Raw genomic sequence first — 26,502 nt, forward strand, 5'->3', positions numbered from 1 at the left:
CCTTATGCTGACAGATCTCTATAGTATACTATTATACCTTATGCTGACAGATCTCTATAGTATACTATTATACCCTATGCTGACAGATCTCTATAGTATACTATTATACCCTATACTGGCATATCTCTATAGTATACTATTATACCCTATACTGACATATCTCTATAGTATACTATTATACCCTATATTGACATATCTCTATAGTATACTATCATACCCTATGCTGACAGACCTATATTGTATACTATTATACCCTATGCTGACAGACCTATATAGTATACTATTATACCCTATACTGACAGATCTCTATAGTATACTATTATACCTTATGCTGACAGATCTCTATAGTATACTATTATACCTTATGCTGACAGATCTCTATAGTATACTATTATACCTTATGCTGACAGATCTCTATAGTATACTATCATACCCTATGCTGACAGATCTCTATAGTATACTATTATACCTTATGCTGACAGATCTCTATAGTATACTATTATACCTTATGCTGACAGATCTCTATAGTATACTATCATACCCTATGCTGACAGATCTCTATAGTATTCTATTATACCTTATGCTGACAGACCTATATAGTATACTATTATACCTTATGCTGACAGATCTCTATAGTATACTATCATACCCTATGCTGACAGATCTCTATAGTATACTATTATACCTTATGCTGACAGATCTCTATAGTATACTATCATACCCTATGCTCATCTCTAGTATACTATTATACCTTATGCTGACAGATCTCTATAGTATACTATTATACCTTATACTGACAGATCTCTATAGTATACTATTATACCCTATGCTGACAGATCTCTTTAGTATACTATTATACCTTATGCTGACAGATCTCTATAGTATTCTATTATACCTTATGCTGACAGATCTCTATAGTATTCTATTATACCTTATGCTGACAGATCTCTATAGTATACTATTATACCTTATGCTGACAGATCTCTATAGTATTCTATTATACCTTATGCTGACAGATCTCTATAGTATACTATTATACCTTATGCTGACAGATCTCTATAGTATACTATCATACCCTATGCTGACAGATATCTATAGTATTCTATTATACCTTATGCTGACAGACCTATATAGTATACTATCATACCCTATGCTGACAGATCTCTATAGTATACTATTATACCCTATGCTGACAGATCTCTTTAGTATACTATTATACCTTATACTGACAGATCTCTATAGTATACTATTATACCCTATGCTGACAGATCTCTTTAGTATACTATTATACCTTATACTGACAGATCTCTATAGTATACTATTATACCCTATGCTGACAGATCTCTATAGTATACTATATACCTTATGCTGACAGATCTCTATAGTATTCTATTATACCTTATGCTGACAGATCTCTATAGTATACTATTATACCTTATGCTGACAGATCTCTATAGTATACTATCATACCCTATGCTGACAGATCTCTATAGTATACTATTATACCTTATGCTGACAGATCTCTATAGTATACTATTATACCTTATGCTGACAGATCTCTATAGTATACTATTATACCTTATGCTGACAGATCTCTATAGTATACTATTATACCCTATGCTGACAGATCTCTATAGTATACTATTATACCCTATACTGACATATCTCTATAGTATACTATTATACCCTATACTGACATATCTCTATAGTATACTATTATACCCTATACTGACATATCTCTATAGTATACTATCATACCCTATGCTGACAGACCTATATTGTATACTATTATACCCTATGCTGACAGACCTATATAGTATACTATTATACCCTATACTGACAGATCTCTATAGTATACTATTATACCTTATGCTGACAGATCTCTATAGTATACTATTATACCTTATGCTGACAGATCTCTATAGTATACTATTATACCTTAGGCTGACAGATCTCTATAGTATACTATCATACCCTATGCTGACAGATCTCTATAGTATACTATCATACCCTATGCTGACAGATCTCTATAGTATACTATCATACCCTATGCTGACAGATCTCTATAGTATACTATTATACCTTATGCTGACAGATCTCTATAGTATACTATTATACCTTATGCTGACAGATCTCTATAGTATACTATCATACCCTATGCTGACAGATCTCTATAGTATTCTATTATACCTTATGCTGACAGACCTATATAGTATACTATTATACCTTATGCTGACAGATCTCTATAGTATACTATCATACCCTATGCTGACAGATCTCTATAGTATACTATTATACCTTATGCTGACAGATCTCTATAGTATACTATCATACCCTATGCTCATCTCTAGTATACTATTATACCTTATGCTGACAGATCTCTATAGTATACTATTATACCTTATACTGACAGATCTCTATAGTATACTATTATACCCTATGCTGACAGATCTCTTTAGTATACTATTATACCTTATGCTGACAGATCTCTATAGTATTCTATTATACCTTATGCTGACAGATCTCTATAGTATTCTATTATACCTTATGCTGACAGATCTCTATAGTATACTATTATACCTTATGCTGACAGATCTCTATAGTATACTATCATACCCTATGCTGACAGATATCTATAGTATTCTATTATACCTTATGCTGACAGACCTATATAGTATACTATCATACCCTATGCTGACAGATCTCTATAGTATACTATTATACCCTATGCTGACAGATCTCTTTAGTATACTATTATACCTTATACTGACAGATCTCTATAGTATACTATTATACCCTATGCTGACAGATCTCTTTAGTATACTATTATACCTTATACTGACAGATCTCTATAGTATACTATTATACCCTATGCTGACAGATCTCTATAGTATACTATATACCTTATGCTGACAGATCTCTATAGTATACTATTATACCCTATGCTGACAGATCTCTATAGTATACTATTATACCTTATGCTGACAGATCTCTATAGTATACTATTATACCCTATGCTGACAGATCTCTATAGTATACTATTATACCTTATGCTGACAGATCTCTATAGTATACTATTAAACCTTAAGCTCTTTGGTACACTACTATCTCCTGTACTTGCCCTATCCTTTTTGTTGTATAGGCAGAGCTCTGTGTTACCGCCATTTGCACGGCATTGATCGGTATGGTAAAGCAGCGTCACCATATGACAGCCTGGCACAAGGTTATCTGGAACTTTCCGATCTTTCCCACACACTATGTCTAATTTATCTACATATTGTCTCCTTTTAGAAGCCAGCTCTTCCTCACATTTCACGACTTCTCTGCAGAGTATCACTCCTTGTAAGTTCAGCCATCATTCAGACAGCATGATGCAGAGTGTTGCCCCTAACAGCTCCTCTGCAGAACATTATTCCCCCCAGACAGGGAGAGAATGAGGAGCCAAAGATGTCCTGTTAACCCCTTCTCAGCCAGCGGCCTGGAATGTTCTGCTCCTTTCTCCATGGTAACCGAGGTCTAATTAATCATGCTGTAATTTGAGAGGATTAATTAGTCAGAAGCCTTAACGAGGCTGGGAGGGGGGGGCAGCAGCTGTCAGTCTCGTGAAGACTCGTTCCTCATTACGATCATCAGCACAATCTTCTTCCTCCACTTATTCTACCTTCATTTTCCTTCTCTTTAATGCCAGCGTTTTTATCTAATTTCTTACTTGTCAAAATGTGAGGAAAGGTTATTGAGCGTGGAGCTCACGCCGCGCCGCCCGCTCTCCTAAATAACCCTATGTTCTGGAAACACCTTACATGCGGCGGAGGAAATGTGCTCCATGGTTGTCAACAAAAGTCTGGAACCCAGAAATATTCTCTGCTACGTAGACGTAAGGGGAAAGGTGACAGAAGAAAGACGAGATTGGAGAAACATTCAATGAGGGTAACTAGGCACAGACGCGGTGGTAGCGGACAAATCGAAGGGTCCTGGCAATACGGGGAACAGAAGGAGGGATGTTGGATCTGTGAATGTGATCAATATAAACCATAATCCATTACAATCTTCAGATTATGATAGTCATGTACATCCAAACTGAAGTAGAGCTGTAGGATCCATGTAGGCTCAGGTCTGTAGTCATGGTGTCCATTAGTGGGCGGTTTTCTCTTTGGACCCATATAAGAATATTCCGTTTCCTGATCGATGCTGATGGTGAAGTGACTTATGTCATAAAGGGAACATGTGAGTCCATTTCTATCCCACTCTGCTCAATGCTGCCAGCCAATAATTTTAGTTTCTACCATGAAGAGGATTGGTGTCAATGTCTTTCTTCTATCTCGTCGTTACTTCTTCATGCTGCCTCATGCCAGATCTGAGCATTTTCTCACTCTTACCTTATTGGCATAAGTCAATGAAAACCTCCATATGCTCCATATATATCCTACTCTGTATTAGTGTAATATCAGCTCCTCCATTCTCAGCTCCTCCATCTACTTTAGCCCCTCTATTCATCCATTTCACCTCTTCCATTCATCTAGATCAGCTTTTCTCTTTACCTATTTCATTCCCCCCATTCATCTACTTCAGCTCAGCTCTTCCAATCATTTATTTTATCTTCCCCCCTCACCTACCTCAGCACCCCATCCTCTACTCCTGTCCATCAATTTGTCCACTTCAGCCCCTTACATTTAACCAGCTCAACTCCTCCATTCAACATCTACCTCAGCTTCTTCATTAAGCTACCTCAGGCCCTTCCATTGAGCTACCTCAGGCCCTTCCATTGAGCTACCTCAGACCCTTCCATTGAACTACCTCAGCTTCTCCATTCATCTACCTCAGTTCCTCCATCCATCTACCCTAGCTCCTCCATTCATCTACCTCAATTCCTCCATTCATCTACCCCAGATCCTCCATTCATCTACCTTAGTTCCTCCATTCATCTACCCCAGATCCTCCATTCATCTACCTTAGTTCCTCCACTCATCTACCTCTGCTCCTCCATTCATCTATCCCAGCTCCTCCATTCATCAACCTTATCTCCTCCATTTACTTCAGCTCCTCCATTCATCTATCTTCGCTCTCTTGTTTATTTACCTCAGCCCATCCAGTTATCTACCTCGGCCCATCAATTCATCTTCCTCAGCTTCTCCATTTAGCTCAGCGCCTCTTGTCAGGTTCCTTAGTTCCTTCTTTCCTGCACTTCAGCTCCTCTATTTGTCTACCTATGCTCCTCCATTTAACATCCTCAGCTCTTATGTTCATTTACCTCAGCTCCACCATTTACCTCTATCACTCTTCTATCTCAACTCCTTCATTCATCTACTTCAGCTCCTCCACTACATTTTTTCTAACCTTGCTCCACCCGTCATTTACCTCAGCACCACCAGTCATTTACCTCAGCTCCACCACTCATGTACCTCATGTCTTTATTGAGTCCTCATATTGGACTGCTCCTGCCTGTTTCCAGTCATCTGAGCTACTGTATGTTGCTTCTTTTTTGAAGAGACTTCTTGCCATGTCTTCCAGTTACTTGTCCATCCATTCCTCGTCTTCTGCTTTGTTAATGGTTCCAGTCTCCCCCAAATCCACCACTTCTTCTACCCTATGTTTTCCTATAAAGTTCCTATGAGATCTTTTCATCTCCGCTGCTGGGTAACAATATGTTAGTTTTTGACAATGATCAGAAGATGCAGATTTTCACATTATATACACAAAAAGTAGTCTGGGAATAAATTTAGAAAACTTAATGTGTAGTTGTCACCTCCACACACAACCGAGGTGACCATTTGATTGCATGATGGTGAAGAGTATTGCCATTTGATTGATACTAGTGAAAAAAAAAACTTGAGGTGTCATCATTGAGGGACATTCCATGATGTCACAGAATTTTGGTGGAACTTTGGTGAAGGTGACTTTAAACAATGGATAGACTGTAGGAGCAACACTCTGCAGATGTCAGGCCAACATGGCTGGACCACATAGGAGCAGCGAGTCAAGAATGACACAACGGTGCAAATAACCATTTGTGCGAAGAATGTTAACTCCTCTCTTCCTGCTCACACGTACACATCACGGCACAGCATCCTCCAGCAATACACAGACAGAGAGGCTAATTCATCAAGAAAAGTGAAACAACATGCAAAATGCCCCAAAAAAAGAAGGAAGAAAAATTGAAGCAAGAAAAGACTGTGAGATCTACCTTCATCTGCAGTGTGCTGAGACTTTCTGGAGTCCTCCCGAGATTTGGAAAGGGGACCTGGAGGTCAAGGCGAAAAAAATATATATATAAAAAAAAGAAAAAAAGAAAAAATATAATAAGAAAAAAAGAAAAGAAAAAAAGATGAAAAAAAAAGAAAAAGATAAAAAAAATAACCGAGGGAGAGAGAGAAAGGGGGAAAGAGAGAAAGAAAAAATAGATTCAAGAAAACGTCACCAAAAACATTTCTTTTCAACATCTGCTCTAAATATCAAAAAGAAAAAGCAACTTTCGAAGATACAAATACAGCGGGAAGGGAAACGGAGGGCAAATTACTGGAGAACCTGAGAGGGCAAAACAAGACGCAAAAAGCCTCAGTCACTGAGGAAAAAGGGCCAAAACATCACACACCACATTCTGACACCCTCCATACCGTCATTAATCAGGACTCCTGTTACTCCATATACCTCCTCCCCTTACATCAATTAGCTCCTCCCATTACTCTGTACAACTCCTCCCGTTACATAATATATCTCCGCCCACTACACCATATATCTCCTCCCATTACTCCATATATCTCCTCCCATTACTCCATATATCTCCTCCCATTACACCATATATCTCCTCCCATTACACCATATATCTCCTCCCATTACACCATATATCTTCTCCCATTACTCCTATATCTCCTCCCATTACTCCATATATCACCTCCCATTACTACATATATCTCCTCCCATTACTCATATATCTCCTCCCATTACACCATATATCTCCTCCCGTTACATAATATATTCCCTCCTATTACTCATATATCTCCTCCCATTACTCCATATATTCCCTCCCATTACTCCATTTATCTCCTCCCATTATTCATATATCTTCTCCCATTACTCCTATATCTCCTCCCATTACTCCATATATCTTCTCCCATTACTCCTATATCTCCTCCCATTATTCCATATATCTTCTCCCATTACTCCATATATCTTCTCCCATTACACCATATATCTCCTCCCATTACTCCATATAGCTCCTCCCATTACTCCATATATATCCTGTCCCATTACTCCATATATTCCCTCCCATTACTCCGATATCTCCTCCCATTACTCCATATATCTTCTCCCATTACTCATATATCTCCTCCCATTACTCATATATCTCCTCCCATTACTCATATATCTCCTCCCATTATTCCATATATCTCCTCCCATTACTCATATATCTCCTCCCATTACTCCATATATCTTCTCCCATTACTTATATATCTCCTCCCATTACTCCATATATCTTCTCCCATTACTCCATATGTCTCCTCCCATTACTCCATATATCTCCTCCCATTACTCCATATATCTCCTCCCATTATTCCATATATCTCCTCCTATTACTCCATATATCTCCTCCCGTTACACCATATATCTCCTCCCATTACTCCATATATATCTCCTCCCATTACTCCATATATCTCCTCCCATTACTCCATATATCTCCTCCCATTACTCCATATATATCTCCTCCCATTACTCATATATATCCCCTCCCATTACTCATATATCTCCTCCCATTACTCATATATCTCCCCCCATTACTCCATATATCTCCTCCCATTACTCCATATATATCTCCTCCCATTACTCCATATATCTCCTCCCATTACTCATGTATCTCCTCCCATTACTCCATATATCTCCTCCCATTACTCCATATATCTCCTCCCATTACTCATGTATCTCCTCTCATCACTCCATATATCTCCCCCCATTACTCCATATACATCTCCCCCATTACTCCATATATCTCCTCCTATTACTCATATATCTCCTCCCATTACTCCATATATCTCCTCCCATTACTCATATATCTCCTCCCATTACTCATCTCCTCCCATTACTCATATATCTCCCCCCATTACTCCATATATCTCCTCCCATTACTCCATATATATCTCCCCATTACTCCATATATCTCCTCCCATTACTCCATATATATCTCCTCCCATTACTCCATATATCTCCTCCCATTACTCATGTATCTCCTCCCATCACTCCATATATCTCCCCCCATTACTCCATATACATCTCCCCCAATACTCCATATATCTCCACCTATTACTCATATATCTCCTCCAATTACTCCATATATCTCCTCCCATTACTCCATATATCTCCTCCCATTACTCCATATATCTCCTCTAACTCCTGTTACTCCATATACCTCCTCCCCTTACATCAATTAGCTCCTCCCATTACTAATTACAATTCCTCCCATTACATAATATATCCCCTCCCATTACTCCATATATCTCCTCCCATTACTCCAAGTATCTCCTCCCATTATTCATATATCTCCTCCCATTACTCCATGTATCTCCTCCAATTACTCATATATCTCCTCCCATTACTCCATATATCTCCTCCTATTATTCATATATCTCCTCCCATTACTCATATATCTCCTCCTATTATTCATATAACTCCTCCCATTACTCCATATATCTCCTTCCATCACTCCATATATCTCCTCCCATTACTCCATATATCTCCTCTAACTCCTGTTACTCCATATACCTCCTCCCCTTACATCAATTAGCTCCTCCCATTACTAATTACAATTCCTCCCATTACATAATATATCCCCTCCCATTACTCCATATATCTCCTCCCATTACACATATATCTCCTCCCATTACTCCAAGTATCTCCTCCTATTATTCATATATCTCCTCCCATTACTCCATATATCTCCTCCCATTACTCCAAGTATCTCCTCCTATTATTCATATATCTCCTCCCATTACTCCATATATCTCCCTCATTACTCATATATCTCCTCCCATCACTCCATATATCTCCTCCCATTACTCATATATCTCCTCCCATTACTCCATATATCTCCTCCCATTACTCCATATATCTTCTCCCATTACTCATATATCTCCTCCCATTACTCCATATATCTCCTTCCATTACTCATATATCTCCTCCCATTACACCATATATCTCCTCCCATTACTCATATATCTCCTCCCATTACTCCATATATCTCCTTCCATTACTCCATATATCTCCTCCCATTACTCCATATATATCTCCTCCCATTACTCCATATATCTCCTCCCATTACTCCATATATCTCCTCCCATTACTCCATATATCTCCTCCCATTACTCATATATCTCCTCCCATTACTCCATATATCTCCTCCCATTACTCCATATATCTCCTCCCATTACTCATATATCTCCTCCCATTACACCATATATCTCCTCCCATTACTCATATATCTCCTCCCATTACTCCATATATCTTCTCCCATTACTCATATATCTTCTCCCATTACTCCATATATCTCCTCCCATTACTCCATATATCTCCTCCCATTACTCCATATATCTCCTCCCATTACACCATATATCTCCTCCCATTATTCCATATATCTCCTCCTATTACTCCATATATCTCCTCCCGTTACTCCATATATCTCCTCCCGTTACTCCATATATCTCCTCCCGTTACTCCATATATCTCCTCCCGTTACACCATATATCTCCTCCCATTACTCCATATATCTCTTCCCATTACTCCATATATATCTCCTCCCATTACTCATATATATCCCCTACCATTACTCATATATCTCCCCCCATTACTCATATATCTCCCCCCATTACTCCATATATCTCCTCCTATTACTCATATATCTCCTCCCATTACTCCACATATCTCCTCCCATTACTCATGTATCTCCTCCCATCACTCCATATATCTCCTCCCATTACTCCATATATCTCCTCCTATTACTCATATATCTCCTCCCATTACTCCACATATCTCCTCCCATTACTCATGTATCTCCTCCCATTACTCCATATATCTCCTCCCATTACTCCATATATCTCCTCTAACTCCTGTTACTCCATATACCTCCTCCCCTTACATCAATTAGCTCCTCCCATTACTAATTACAATTCCTCCCGTTACATAATATATCCCCTCCCATTACTCCATATATCTCCTCCCATTACTCCAAGTATCTCCTCCCATTATTCATATATCTCCTCCCATTACTCCATGTATCTCCCCCAATTACTCATATATCTCCTCCCATTACTCCATATATCTCCTCCTATTATTCATATAACTCCTCCCATTACTCCATATATCTCCTCAAATTACTCCATATATCTCCTCCTATTATTCATATATCTCCTCCCATTACTCCATATATCTCCTCCCATTACTCCATATATCTCCTCCTATTATTCATGTAACTCCTCCCATTACTCCATATATCTCCCCCATTACTCCATATATCTCCTCCCATTACTCCATATATATCCTCCCATTACTCATATATCTCCTCCCATTACTCCATATATCTCCTCCCATTACTCATATATCTCCTCCCATTACTCATATATCTCCTCCCATTACTCCATATATCTCCCCCATTACTCATATATCTCCTCCCATTACTCCATATATCTCCTCCCATTACTCATATATCTCCTCCCATTACGCCATATATCTCCCCCATTACTCATATATCTCCTCCCATTACTCCATATATCTCCTCCCATTACTCATATATCTCCTCCCATTACTACATATATCTCCTCCCATTACTCCATATATCTCCTCCCATTACTCATATATCTCCTCCCATTACTACATATATCTCCTCCCATTACTCCATATATCTCCTCCCATTACTCATATATCTCCTCCCATTACTCATATATCTCCTCCCATTACTCATATCTCCCCCCATTACTCCATATATCTCCTCCCATTACTCCATATATCTCCTCCCATTACTCCATATATATCTCCGCCCATTACTCCATATATATCTCCTCCCATTACTCCATATATCTCCTCCCATTACTCCATATATCTCCTCCCATTACTCCATATATATCCGCCCATTACTCCATATATCTCCTCCCATTACTCCATATATATCTCTGCCCATTACTCCATATATCTCCTCCCATTACACCATATATCTCCTCCCATTACTCCATATATCTACCCCATTACTCCATAAACATCTCCCCCATTTCTACATTTATCTCCTCCAATTACCCATATATCTCCTCCAATTACCCATATATATCCTTCTATTACTCCATATACCTCCTCTCATTACTCCATATACATCTCCCCATTGCTCCATATATCCCGTCCAATTACTCATATATCACCTCCCATTACTCCATATATCTCCCTCATTACTCCATATATCTCCTCCCATTACCCATATGTCTCCTACCATTACTTTATATATCTCCTCCCATTACTCTATATATCTCCTCCTATTACTCCATATATCTCCTCCTATTACTCCATATATCTCCTCCTATTACTCCATATATCTCCTCCTATTACTCCATATATCTCCTCCTATTACTCCATATATCTCCTCCCATTACTCCATATATCTCCTCAAATTACTCCATATATCTCCTCCTATTATTCATATATCTCCTCCCATTACTCCATATATCTCCCCCATTACTCCATATATCTCCTCCCATTACTTCATATATCTCCCTCATTACTCCATATATCTCCTCCCATTACTCCATATATCTCCTCCCATTACTCCATATATATCCTCCCATTACTCCATATATCTCCTCCCATTACTCATATATCTCCTCCCATTACTCCATATATCTCCTCCCATTACTCATATATCTCCTCCCATAACTCCATATATCTCCTCCCATTACTCCATATAGCTCCTCCCATTACTCAAAAAGAAATAGCAATTGAAGACAGCATCCATAAAGTATCAAAAGATTTCTTCTTTTATTTTGCCATATGCGTAAAAAAAACAACAACGCTTTGGCCCTTTAAACCATACTGAGCCTTTCTCAAGTATGAGAAAGGCTCACTATAGTTTAAAGGGCCGAAACGTTGTTGTTTTTTGTACGCATATGGCAAAATAAAAGAAGAAATCTTTTGATACTTTATGGATGCTGTCTTCAATTGCTATTGTTTTTTGGATGAATTACTGGGTACGGGCCAACCCGATGGGGGACTGTGCGTCTATACGGGAGTTCCGCTATTTCCACTTGGAATAGACTCCTCCCACTACTCATATATATCTCCTCCCATTACTCCATATATATCTCCTACCATTACTCCATATATATCTCCTCCTATTACTCCATATATCTCCTCCTATTGCTCCATATATCTCTTCCCATTACTCCATATATCTCCTCCCATTACTCCATATATCTCCTCCTATTACTCCATATATCTCCTCCCATTACTCCATATATATCTCCTCCAATTACTACATATATCTCCTCCCATTACTACATATATCTCCTCCCATTACTACATATATCTCCTCCCATTACTCATATATCTCCTCCCATTACTCATATATCTCCTCCCATTACTCATATATCTCCTCCCATTACTCCATATATCTCCTCCCATTACTCATATATCTCCTCCCATTACTCCATATATCTCCTCCCATTACTCATATATCTCCTCCCATTACTCATATCTCCCCCCATTACTCCATATATCTCCTCCTATTACTCCATATATCTCCTCCCATTACTCCATATATATCTCCGCCCATTACTCCATATATATCTCCGCCCATTACTCCATATATATCTCCTCCCATTACTCCATATATCTCCTCCCATTACTCCATATATATCTCCGCCCATTACTCCATATATATCTCCTCCTATTGCTCCATATATCTCCCCCCATTACTTCATATATCTCCTCCCATTACTCCATATATCTCCTCCCATTACTCCATATATATCTCCGCCCATTACTCCATATATCTCCTTCCATTACACCATATATCTCCTCCCATTACTCCATATATCTACCCCATTACTCCATAAACATCTCCCCCATTTCTACATTTATCTCCTCCAATTACCCATATATATCCTTCTATTACTCCATATACCTCCTCTCATTACTCCATATACATCTCCCCATTGCTCCATATATCCCGTCCCATTACTCATATATCACCTCCCATTACTCCATATATCTCCCTCATTACTCCATATATCTCCTCCTATTACTCCATATATCTCCTCCTATTACTCCATATATCTCCTCCTATTACTCCATATATCTCCTCCCATTACTCCATATATCTCCTCCTATTACACCATATATCTCCTCCTATTACTCCATATATCTCCTTCCATTACTCATATATCTCCTCCCATTACTCATATATCTCCTCCCATTACTCCATATATCCTGTCCCATTACTCATATATCTCCTCTCATTACACCATATATCTCCTCCCATTACTCCATATATATTCTTCTATTACTCCATATACCTCCTCCCATTACTCCATATATCTCCTCCCATTACTCCATATACATCTCCCCATTGCTCCATATATCCTGTCCCATTACTCCATATATTCCCCCCCATTACTCATATATCTCCTACCATTACTCATATATCTCCTCCCATTACTCCATATATCTCCTCCCATTACTCCATATATCTCCTCCCATTATTCCATATATCTCCTCCCATTACTCCATATATCTCCTCCCATTACTCATATATCTCCTCCCATTACTCCATATATCTCCTCCCATTACTCATATATCTCCTCCCATTACTCATATATCTCCTCCCATTACTCATATATCTCCTCTTATTACTCATATATCTCCTCCCATTACTCCATATATCTCCACCCATTACTCCATATATCTCCTCCCATTACTCATATATCTCCTCCCATTACTCATATATCTCCTCTTATTACTCATATATCTCCTCCCATTACTCATATATCTCCCCCCATTACTCCATATATCTCCTCCCATTACTCATATATCTCCTCCCATTACTCATATGTCTCCTCCCATTACTCCATTTATCTCCTCCCATTACTGCATATATCTCCTCCCATCACTCCATATATCTCCTCCATTTACTCTATATATCTCCTCCCATTACTCCATATATCTCCTCCCATTACTCCATATATCTCCTCCCATTACTCATATATCTCCTCCCATTACTCCATATATATCTCCTCCTATTACTCCATATATATCCTCCCATTACTCCTTATATCTCCCTCATTACTCCATATATCTCCTCCCATTACTCCATATATCTCCTCCCATTACTCATGTATCTCCTCCCATTACTCCATATATCTCCCCCCATTACTCTATATACATCTCCCCCATTACTTCATATATCTTCTCCCATTACTCCATATATCTCCTCCCATTACTCATATATCTCCTCCCATTACTCCATATATCTTCTCCCATTACTCATATATCTCCTCCCATTACTTATATATCTACCCCATTACTCCATATATATCCTCCCATTACTCATATACCTCCTCCCATTACTCATATATCTCCCCCAATTACTCCATATATATCCTCCCATTACTCCATATATCTCCACCCATTATTTCTTATATCTCCCTCATTACTCCATATATCTCCTTTCATTACTCCATATATCCCCTCCCATTACTCCATATATCTCCCCCCATTACTCTATATACATCTCCCCCCATTACTCCATATATATCCTCCCATTTCTCCATATATCTCCTCCCATTATTCATATATCTCCTCCCATTACTCCATATATCTCCTCCCATTACTCCATATATCTCCTCCCATTACACCATATATCTCCTCCCATTACTCCATATATCTCCCCCATTACTCCATATTCATCTCCCCCATTACTCCATATATCCCCTCCCATTACTCCATACATATCTCCTCCCATTACTCCATATATCTCCTCCCATTACTCATATATCTCCTCCCATTACTCATATATCTCCTCCCATTTTCATGTATCTCCTCCCATTACTCCATATACATCTCCCCCATTACTCCATATATATCTCCTCACATTACTCCATATATCTCCTCCCATTACTCATATATCTCCCCCCATTACTCCATATATATCCTCCCATTACTCCATATATCTCCACCCATTACTCCTTATATCTCCTTTCATTACTCCATATATCTCCCCCCCATTACTCTATATACATCTCCCCCATTACTTCATATATCACCTCCCATTACTCCATATATATCCTCCCATTTCTCCATATATCACCTACCATTACTCATATATCTCCTCCCATCACTCCATATATCTCCCCCCATTACTCCATATATCCCCTCCCATTACTCCATATATATCCTCCCATTTCTCCATATATCTCCTCCCATTATTCATATATCTCCTCCCATTACTCATATATCACCTCCCATTACTCATATATCTCCTCCCATTACTCCATATATCCCCTCCCATTACTCCATATATCTCCTCCCGTTACACCATATATCTCCACCCATTACTCCTTATATCTCCCTCATTACTCCATATATCTCCTTTCATTACTCCATATATCCCCTCCCATTACTCCATATATCCCCTCCCATTACTCCATATATCACCTCCCATTACTTATATATCTCCTCCTATTACTCCATATATCTCCTCCCATTACTCTTATATCACCTCCCATTACTCTTATATCACCTCCCATTACTCATGTATCTCCTCCCATTACTCATATATCTCCTCCCATTACTTTATATATCTCCTCCCATAACTCTGTACAACTCCTCCCATTACTTATATATCTCCCCCCCCCCCATTATTCCATATATCTCCTCCCATTACTCATATATCACCTCCCATTACTTATATATCTCCTCCTATTACTCCTATATCACCTCCCATTACTCCATATATCTCCTCCCATTACTCATATATCTCCTCCCATTACTCTTATATCACCTCCCATTACTTTATATATCTTCTCCCATTACTCATATCTCCTCCCATTACTCCATATATCTCCTCCCATTACTCTGTACAACTCCTCCCATTACTTATATATCTCCCCCCCATTACTTCATATATCTCCTCCTATTACACATATACACCTCCCATTACTCATATATCACCTCCCATTACTTATATATCTCCTCCTATTACTCCATATATCTCCTCTTATTACTCCATATATCTCCTCCCATTACTCCATATATATATCCTCCCATTACTCATATATTTTCTCCCATTACTCCATATATCTCCTCTTATTACTCATTTATATCTCCTCCCATTATTCATATATCTCCTATCATTAGTCCATTTATCTCCTCCAATTACTCAGATCTCCTCCTATTACTCCATATATCTCCTCCCATTACTCCATATATCTCCTCCTATTACTCATATATCTCCTCCCATTACTCCATATATCTCCTCCCATTACTCCATATATTACCTCCCATTACTCCATATATATCTCCTCCCATTACTCCATATATCTCCTCCCATTACTCTATCTCCTCCCATTACTCCATATATCTCCCCCCATTACTCCATATATCTCCTCCCATTACTCATATATCTCCCCCCATTACTCATATATCTCCTCCCATTACTCATATATCTCCCCCCATTACTCATATATCTCCTCCCATTACTCCATATATCTCCTCCCATTACTCCATATATCTCCTCCCATTACTCCATATATCTCCTCACATTACACCATATATCTCCTCCCATTACTCCATATATCTCCTCACATTACTCCATATATATCCTCCCATTACTACATATATCTCCTCCCATTACTCCATATACATCTCCTCCCATTACTCCATATATTACCTCCCATTACTCCTTATATCTCCCTCATTACTCCATATATCTCCTCCCATTACTCCATATATCTCCTCCCATTACTCCATATATCTGCTCCCATTACTCCATATATCTCCTCCCATTACTCCTTATATCCCCTCCCATTACTCCATATATCCCCTCCCATTACTCCATATATCTTCTCCCATTACTCCATATATCTCCTCCCATTACTCATATATCTCCTCCCATTACTCCATATATCTCCTCCTATTACTCCATACATATCTCCTACCATTACTCCATATATCTCCTCCCATTACTCCATATATCTCCTCCCATTACTCATATATCTCCTCCCATTACTCCATATATCTCCTACCATTACACCATATATCTCCTCCTATTACTCCATATATCTCCTCCCATTACTCCATATATCCCATCCCATTACTCCATATATCTCCTCCCATTACTCCATATATCCCATCCCATTACTCCATATATCTCCTCCTATTACTCCATATATCTCCACCCATTACTCCATATATCTCCTCCCATTACTCCTTATGTCTCCTCCCATTACTCATATATCTCCTCCCATTACTCCATATATCTCCTCCCATTACTCATATATCTCCTCCCATTACTACTTATACATCTCCCCCATTACTCCATATATCTCCTCCCATTACTCCATATATCTCCTCCCATTACTCATATATCTCCTCCCATTACTCCATATATCTTCTCCCATTACTCCATATATCTCCTCCCATTACTCCATATATCTCCTCCCATTACTCCATATATATCTCCTCCCATTACTCATATATCTCCTCCCATTACTCCATATATCTCCTCCCATTACTCCATATATCTCCTCCCATTACTCCATATATCTTCTCCCATTACTCCATATATCTCCTCCCATTACTCCATATATCTCCTCCCATTACTCCATATATCTCCTCCCATTACTCCATATATCTCCTCCCATTACTCCATATATCTCCTCCCATTACTCATATATCTCCCCCAATTACTCCATATATCTCCTCCCATTACTCCATATATTTCCTCCCATTACTCCATATATCCCGTCCCATTACTAATAAAGAAATTGCAATTGAAGACAGCGTCCATAAAGTATCAAAAGGTTTCCTCTTTTATTTTGCCATATGTGTACAAAAAACAACAATGTTTCGGCCCTTTAAACCATACTGAGCCTTTCTCATACTTGAGAAAGGCTCAGTATGGTTTAAAGGGATGAAACGTTGTTGTTTTTTGTACGCATATGGCAAAATAAAAGAGGAAACCTTTTGATACTTTATGGACGCTGTCTTCAATTGCTATTGTTTTTTGGATGAAGTACTGGGTACGGGCCAACCCAATGGGGGACTGTGCGTCTATACGGGAGTTCTGCTGTTTCCACTTGGAATAGACTCCTCCCACTACTCATATATATCTCCTCCCATTACTTATAAATCTCCTACCATAATTTCATATATCTCCTATCATTACTCCATATATCTCCTCCCATTGCTCCATGTAACTCTTCGCTATGCATCCTATGGCTATGTTCACACGTATGAGACCGGCCGTTCCGTGACCCCGGCCTGGCCGTATCATCTCTTAAGTACCGGCCGGTTGATCATCAGCGTGCGCCCGCATCAGAGCTTCCCCCTGCACACAGTGAAGCAAGCGGCCGGAGCCGCATGCTTCACTGTGTGAACTGACAGGTCTTTCTGCGGCCGGACTTCACTGAATTCCGGCTGCAGAAAACTGACATGTCAGTTTTATCCGGCACTGCATGGGATCCCGGCTGGAGCGTATACGATGTGTGTACGCTTCGGCCAGGATTCCATTGAACATAAAGCTATGTCACACACCGCAAAACTATGGCCGTAGTTCTGGGGCGAGAACTACGGCCGTAGTTTTACGTAGTGTGAACATAGCCTATGACTAGATGCTATACAGTTAGTTTAATATACATGGAATCAGTGCTCTGTAGTCTGGACTCCATATGACTTCGGAGGCTTACAGAGGCGCCCATGCACAGGAGTGCTACAAATTCTCAAACTCCACTTAATTCTTCTTTTAAATGCCCCTAACACTTCCTATAAATTTTCAGTTACTATCATCATATACCTCCTTCTATACCCCCCCTAATCCATATAAGCCCTCCCATACCTCCACGTAGCGCCCCCTATAATTCGATAACTTCTCAGAAACTCCTATAACCTCTTCTATGACTCCATGTAACTCTACCCTGTAAGTCCTCCTGTTCCTTCAGTCCTCTCACTTTTTCCGGTAAATGAAGCAATGTCTACCCCCAGCCCCCCAGCCCCCAGTCAGAGATACCTCTGCATTTCGGGCTTGTATGAGTTATATTATCAGCTGTGGCACATTTATTATACAGATGGGTGTAGTTGTAGAGCAGATCACTCCAGTTTGCAGGAGTGGTCTATTCTGCTGCAATTGTGTTCCCAATTTTCAAAGACAAGATTTTTCTACCCTGGCCACTGGTGGACTGCCGATGCCGAGTCGGACTGGATGTACATGGTGGAGGGTTGTGTGCAACTGCTGATGCCCCCATGTTGGAAGTTTTCATAAATGAGGCCATGGCTGCTTATATAGTTGACAGCAATGTGGATCATTTACATACTAAAAGGTGTCACTTCTCATGGCATCCTAGAATGTAGCTGCATGTGGTGTCCAGGTCTGTACTTACCTGCAGCTGTTCTCTGTAGGCGTCCTAACCAGCTAACATCTCTATGCCTTTCACACATTCATCATCTGAATCTGTCTCTGGTTACCATCTTGTACATGATGCCTCAACATTCAGCATCCTCTCGTCTTTCCCTTAGGTTTCCCTATCTGTTTCCCCTACTGTCATATACCTTATCTACCCCAACCATTCTTCATTCCCATCTCCATAACATTTTGTACCACCTCCATCTTATCAGAACTCTTGTGTCAGACTTGGTTGGGTCTTTTCTCACCCTGTTCCTCCTCCTCTCTTAGTAGACCTGTCTCCATCTCAGCCATTCGGTAATTCCTCTTAGCAGTCTTCACCATTGTATCATCAGTCTTTCTTATCCATTGCCACCACCTACTGAATGTCACTGATGTATCTCCCCTAGTTTCTCTATATCATGCCTCTGTTTCTTGTGCCTCTCCCTTTCTCCTACTCATCTTGACCCTCCCGTAATATTCTTTCCGTCTACAGATCTCTATTCCTCACCAAATATTCTCTCCTGTCCTCTCGATTCTCATCTTTTCACATTTGTTGTGATCTCTCACCATCTCTTCTCTCTACTGTCTTGTATCCTCTAAAAGCTCTCTTCTTCATCCAAACCCTATCCCAGCCATTCCTTTGAAAGGGGTTATCTTGTGAAGACACCTCTTGTCTATATGCCATATAGACAAGAGGTATCTCCAAGCCATGGTGTGGTGGTCTCAAGCCATCCATCTATTTACATGGGTTACTATTTCATGGGATTTACTTGGGAACTTCATGGGAACTTCCTGTATCTGCCTGCAACTAATTCCATGAATGCCATACAGTATATCTCCTAGGTTTATCTCTATGTTCTGAAGTGGTCAGCAGTCATCATGTCTTCAGATCTGTCTACTGATCCAGAAGCTATGATAGCTCTAGTGGCAGTGAAGTCTTATTTCTTGACCTCAGTCATCTTTCATTTCTCTATTGTCCTCTAACATTCAGCCACCTTTCAATTCCCCATTCTCCTTACATTCTATATTATTATTATTATACATAATATTCCAGTCCATCTATCTTTCCTTTTTGATCCAGGGTTGCGTATTGTCCAGTGCAATTAAAGGAGAAGTACAGCCATGTGAACTATCACAACGCACCTCTCCCCATGCCTCCCCAGAGCTGGATCACCGCTTCACGACCCCCGCTGGGCTCCGGGACGGGGATTATCCCTTGAGTTGTGACATTATCAAATCTCAGGGGTAAAGGCCTTCCGGCAGGGGTCCCGGGGCCTGTTGCACAGCGCATCACGGGCACTGGGAGAGGTAAGCAAGGACTGAATTTTTTGTTCTCCCCTGCTGGCTGTGAGATTTTGCAGATTGGCGGACTTCTCCTTTAACATTCTGCTTGTGTGTTTTGTGCCAAAACAGGAATGTATCAAAGGGAAGAGTCATCTATGCCTTTCCATTATCACTGCTCTTCCTTTTTAGATACAATTCTGCTTTCAACAAAAATAGTTTTTGAAAAAAGCAAAACAAAACAAAAAAACCCCCAGCCCAGCTGGGCACTGGCCTGCCCTTCTGCTTATTACTCTTACGTTTTATGTCACTCCCACATTCATGTCATTCATTTCTACATCTACCTCGTCTATTATCCTCCCTCACTTCGGCCTCCCTCTTTGGCTGCATCTCTCTTCATCTAGCCTCATTCATCACCCCTGCCTCTGGTATGGTCACCCCATAGTTTTATCTTATCCTCCTCTTTGGACATTCAGATTATCCTTTCTATATCTGTTTTAAGGCGGTCATACACATTACAAAGAAGGAGGCTGATGACCGAACAACCATTAAGTGAACAATCGTATGATAAAGGATTGTTTCCCAAATAAAGCCATACACATTAACTGCATAACGGGGAAAGCAATTGTTTTAGCTGTCCCTGTGGTTATAACTTTCAAAATCAAAATCAGTAGGGGGTGTGATATAAAGCAGGCTTGCTATTTACATTAATTTTTTATCATGCTTTATCCAGGTCCAGTCTCCTGAAGGCAGCTATATAACAGCTATACTTACTGTATCCAGGTCCAGTCTCCTTAAGGCAGCTATATAACAGCTATACTTACTGTATCCAGGTCCAGTCTCCTTTATAACAGCTATACTTACTGTATCCAGGTCCAGTCTCCTGAAGGTAGCTATATAACAGCTATACTTACTGTATCCAGGTCCAGTCTCCTGAAGGCAGCTATATAACAGCTATACTTACTGTATCCAGGCCCAGTCTCCTTTATAACAGCTATACTTACTGTATCCAGGTCCAGTCTCCTGAAGGCAGCTATATAACAGCTATACTTACTGTATCCAGGTCCAGTCTCCTGAAGGCAGCTATATAACAGCTATACTTACTGTATCCAGGCCCAGTCTCCTTTATAACAGCTATACTTGAAGCTGCCTTCAGGAGACTGGACCTGTACATAGTAAGTATAGCTGTTATATAGCTGCCTTCAGGAGACTGGACCTGGATACAGTAAGTATAGCTGTTATATAGCTGCCTTCAGGAGCCTGGACCTGGATACAGTAAGTATAGCTGTTATATAGCTGCCTTCAGGAGCCTGGACCTGGATACAGTAAGTATAGCTGTTATATAGCTGCCTTAAGGAGACTGGACCTGGATACAGTAAGTATAGCTGTTATATAGCAGCCTTCAGGAGACTGGACCTGGATACAGTAAGTATAGCTGTTATATAGCAGCCTTCAGGAGACTGGACCTGGATACAGTAAGTATAGCTGTTATATAGCTGCCTTCAGGAGACTGGACCTGGATACAGTAAGTATAGCTGTTATATAGCTGCCTTCAGGAGACTGGACCTGGATACAGTAAGTATAGCTGTTATATAGCTGCCTTCAGGAGACTGGACCTGGATACAGTAAGTATAGCTGGTATATAGCTGCCTTCAGGAGACTGGACATGGATACAGTAAGTATAGTTGTTATATAACAACCTTCAGGAGACTGGGCCTGGATACAGTAAGTATAGCTGTTATATAGCAGCCTTCAGGAGACTGGACCTGGATACAGTAAGTATAGCTGTTATATAGCAGCCTTCAGGAGACTGGACCTGGATACAGTAAGTATAGCTGTTATATAGCTGCCTTCAGGAGACTGGACCTGGATACAGTAAGTATAGCTGTTATATAGCTGCCTTCAGGAGACTGGACCTGGATACAGTAAGTATAGCTGTTATATAGCTGCCTTCAGGAGAGTGGACCTGGATATAGTAAGTATAGCTGTTATATAGCTGCCTTCAGGAGACTGGACCTGGATACAGTAAGTATAGCTGTTATATACTGTAGCTGCCTTCAGGAGACTGGGCCTGGATACAGTAAGTATAGCTGTTATATAGCAGCCTTCAGGAGACTGGACCTGGATACAGTAAGTATAGCTGTTATATAGCTGCCTTCAGGAGACTGGACCTGGATACAGTAAGTATAGCTGTTATATAGCTGCCTTCAGGAGAGTTGACCTGGATACAGTAAGTATAGCTGTTATATAGCTGCCTTAAGGAGAGTGGACCTGGATACAGTAAGTATAGCTATTATATACTGTAGCTGCCTTCAGGAGAGTTGACCTGGATACAGTAAGTATAGCTGGTATATAGCCGCCTTCAGGAGACTAGACATGGATACAGTAAGTATAGCTGGTATATAGCTGCCTTCAGGAGAGTGGACCTGGATACAGTAAGTATAGCTGTTATATAGCTGCCTTCAGGAGACTGGACCTGGATACAGTAAGTATAGCTGTTATATAGCTGCCTTCAGGAGAGTGGACCTGGATATAGTAAGTATAGCTGTTATATAGCTGCCTTCAGGAGACTGGACCTGGATACAGTAAGTATAGCTGTTATATACTGTAGCTGCCTTCAGGAGACTGGGCCTGGATACAGTAAGTATAGCTGTTATATAGCAGCCTTCAGGAGACTGGACCTGGATACAGTAAGTATAGCTGTTATATAGCTGCCTTCAGGAGACTGGACCTGGATACAGTAAGTATAGCTGTTATATAGCTGCCTTCAGGAGAGTTGACCTGGATACAGTAAGTATAGCTGTTATATAGCTGCCTTAAGGAGAGTGGACCTGGATACAGTAAGTATAGCTATTATATACTGTAGCTGCCTTCAGGAGAGTTGACCTGGATACAGTAAGTATAGCTGGTATATAGCCGCCTTCAGGAGACTAGACATGGATACAGTAAGTATAGCTGGTATATAGCTGCCTTCAGGAGAGTGGACCTGGATACAGTAAGTATAGCTGTTATTTAGCTGCCTTCAGGAGACTGGACCTGGATACAGTAAGTATAGCTGTTATATAGCTGCTTTCAGGAGAGTGGACCTGGATACAGTAAGTATATAGCTGTTATATAGCTGCCTTCAGGAGACTGGACCTGGATACAGTAAGTATAGTTGTTATATAGCTGCCTTCAGGAGACTGGACCTGGATACAGTAAGTATGTAAGTATAGCTGGTATATAGCCGCCTTCAGGAGACTGGACATGGATACATTAAGATATAGCTTTGTTACAAAGCATGAGAACTAAAAAAAAAAAAGAATGTAAATTAGAAACCTGCTTTATATCACATCCCCTGATTTTGAAAGTTCAGAGCGCTTCTAAGTCAAAGATTATTTGTGGTTAAGAGATTTCTTGCAAACAAGAACATCTTTCAAGGGTCAACCTCCCAGATGATGGACTACCATTGGTAGAATAACATGATCCTCAGCTTTCATCAACTTTAATCTATGCTGTATGGGTTCCATTAGGCATTCAGCTCTGAGTGTCATATCTGTTCTACAATACAAAAATTGGACGGTTAAAATCCACCATACCCAGTCCTTTTTTTTTTTTTTTTTTTTTTGCTGACATCAAAAGTTGGGGGAGAGTCAGATGGCCCCTGTGCATGTTACATCACTGAATTCGGTGGGTTTGGCTGGCTTTTTTTGTCTCATAAGCCTGTTCCTCTCTCATTTCTCCTTCCTTCTTCTTCCATTAGTGAAGTTATTCACCCTAATCTCACCACCTATTCAAAGTTTGACCCCATTACCTGAATATTGTAAACTTTACCTGTCCCTTTGGTCAAGGTTGTGTTTCTGATCCTCACTCGAATCATAAATCATTGATGACATAACCCATCCCATGACTCCATGTAACTCTTCCATGTCCTTCTATTACTGCAACTTCTTTCTCTAAATTCCGCCACGTCTACATTCTTTCTTAAGAATCTTAACCATTAGTTCTAGAGCAAGAGAACGTGCTGTGGAGGTAGAAGCCACACCATTGTCCCTAGGATTCCAGTTAGCTCTTGCATTCCCACCATATCTATTCCTAGTTCCAGGCGACTCCCAAGCGTCAGATGGCTTTAGCCTGGTCTTAGCATCTTTTTACCTTTTCTCTTATGTTTTTTGTGTTCCTTTCATCTCTCATTCACCAAACATTATCCTCATTGGCCCTACATTCCAGCAATCCTTTCTTATCTGGACACCAGCAGTGCAACAATATAATAATGTCTGGTTTATAATTACTGCTATTTTTAATGGTCCAGACTAACCAATATTGGTGGTGACGGTGCTTGTTACCCTTAGAGTTACTCTCCAGATTAACACGAGTTATCCTATTATCCTATTAGATGCTTCGTCCAGAAACAAGAAGACAAGCTCAGATTAAAAACCTCTGTGTCGGGACCATATTAGACCCATTTGGTGTTGTCACTGACACTTCTTGGAGGAAGACCACTTTCTCGTCAGCATTCAGGAAATCAGAAGTTTCAACATGTTATCATTTGTTATTCACGTCTTGGTGAGTGAGCGATCATACTCGGAAGCAGTAAAACAAGATGACCTTAAAGACTTCTGTTTACAAATTCCGCAAATGAAAAAGAAAAAAAAAAAAACATGAAAAAAAGAAAGAAAAAAGTCATGAATCCCCTCTCTCTCCCTTCGCAAGATAATTTACATTTAACTAAAAACTAAATGAACCCCCAAAAATGGGAAGAAAAAAATGGATGAATCAGGAAGAAAAAATTGTAAGATAAGAAAAAAAAATAGATTTTTTTTTTTAGTGGGAAAAGAATAAAAATTCTCATTTTCCCCAAAGATTAAATAAAAACAAAAAGATAAAAAAAGATAAAAAATAGAAGTTTACTGACGTGAAGGCAAAAAAGGAGCTTCACGGCCAAAGAAGGGGCACTATAGGGGCCTCAGACATTATCATGGCCAAAACCTCTGCTACCAGCGCATGAACGATAGACAAAAAGAACACAGGAGGAGGAGTCATGTGCTCGAGGCAGTGACTGACAACGGCAGCAGTCTTGTTACATTAGGAACTCGTGTTACCTGAGTCATGTGATCACCCATTGGATGATGTCTTGTTCCTAAGGTACCTCTCGCTCAGCCTCTCTCCTCCGTCAGTCACACGGTATCAGCTGACGGTGGAGGGAGATATATATATTTAAACTGTGAAGACGTCATAATAATGTAGGGTGCGAGAAAACAAAGTCATTGGTGTTAATTGGGAAGAAGGTGCTAATTGTCTGGAGATGTCTTAACTCTCTGAAGACTGGAATGTTCTGGAAATCCTAGCACTGTTCACTGCTTCTTTCCCACCTGTCCTGGCATCTTCCCAAGGAGAAGTCACCTGTAGAGATGAACGTACCTGCCGAGGTTCGGGTTCGTATGAACCTGAACTCTTGGCGTCTGATTCCCGCTGTCTGCAGGCTCCATGAAGAGGGTGGATACAGTCGGAGGACCGCCTGGAAAACTGGGATACAGCCTATGGCTATGGCTATATCCCAGTTTTCCAGGCGGTCCTCAGGCTGTACCCACCCTCTTCACGGAGGCTGCAGACAGCGGGAATCA

General features: G+C 40.1%; 1 protein-coding gene across 3 annotated transcripts in view; it reads right to left on the bottom strand.

The window, feature by feature from the left end:
* Positions 1-26,502, bottom strand: part of NLGN2 (neuroligin 2) — a 149,755-nt gene that overhangs the window by 18,917 nt on the left and 104,336 nt on the right. For 2 of the 3 annotated variants that reach the window (XM_069950185.1, XM_069950204.1), the window contains one exon: positions 6,182-6,238. In XM_069950185.1, the coding sequence (XP_069806286.1) occupies positions 6,182-6,238 (57 nt within the window). Of the gene's footprint in view, positions 1-6,181; positions 6,239-24,345; positions 24,425-26,502 lie in introns of those variants that run through there. The other variant, XM_069950195.1, reaches the window with a different exon arrangement.

This window comes from Dendropsophus ebraccatus, chromosome 1 (genome assembly GCF_027789765.1).
Source record: "Dendropsophus ebraccatus isolate aDenEbr1 chromosome 1, aDenEbr1.pat, whole genome shotgun sequence".
NCBI classification, from domain to species: domain Eukaryota; kingdom Metazoa; phylum Chordata; class Amphibia; order Anura; family Hylidae; genus Dendropsophus; species Dendropsophus ebraccatus.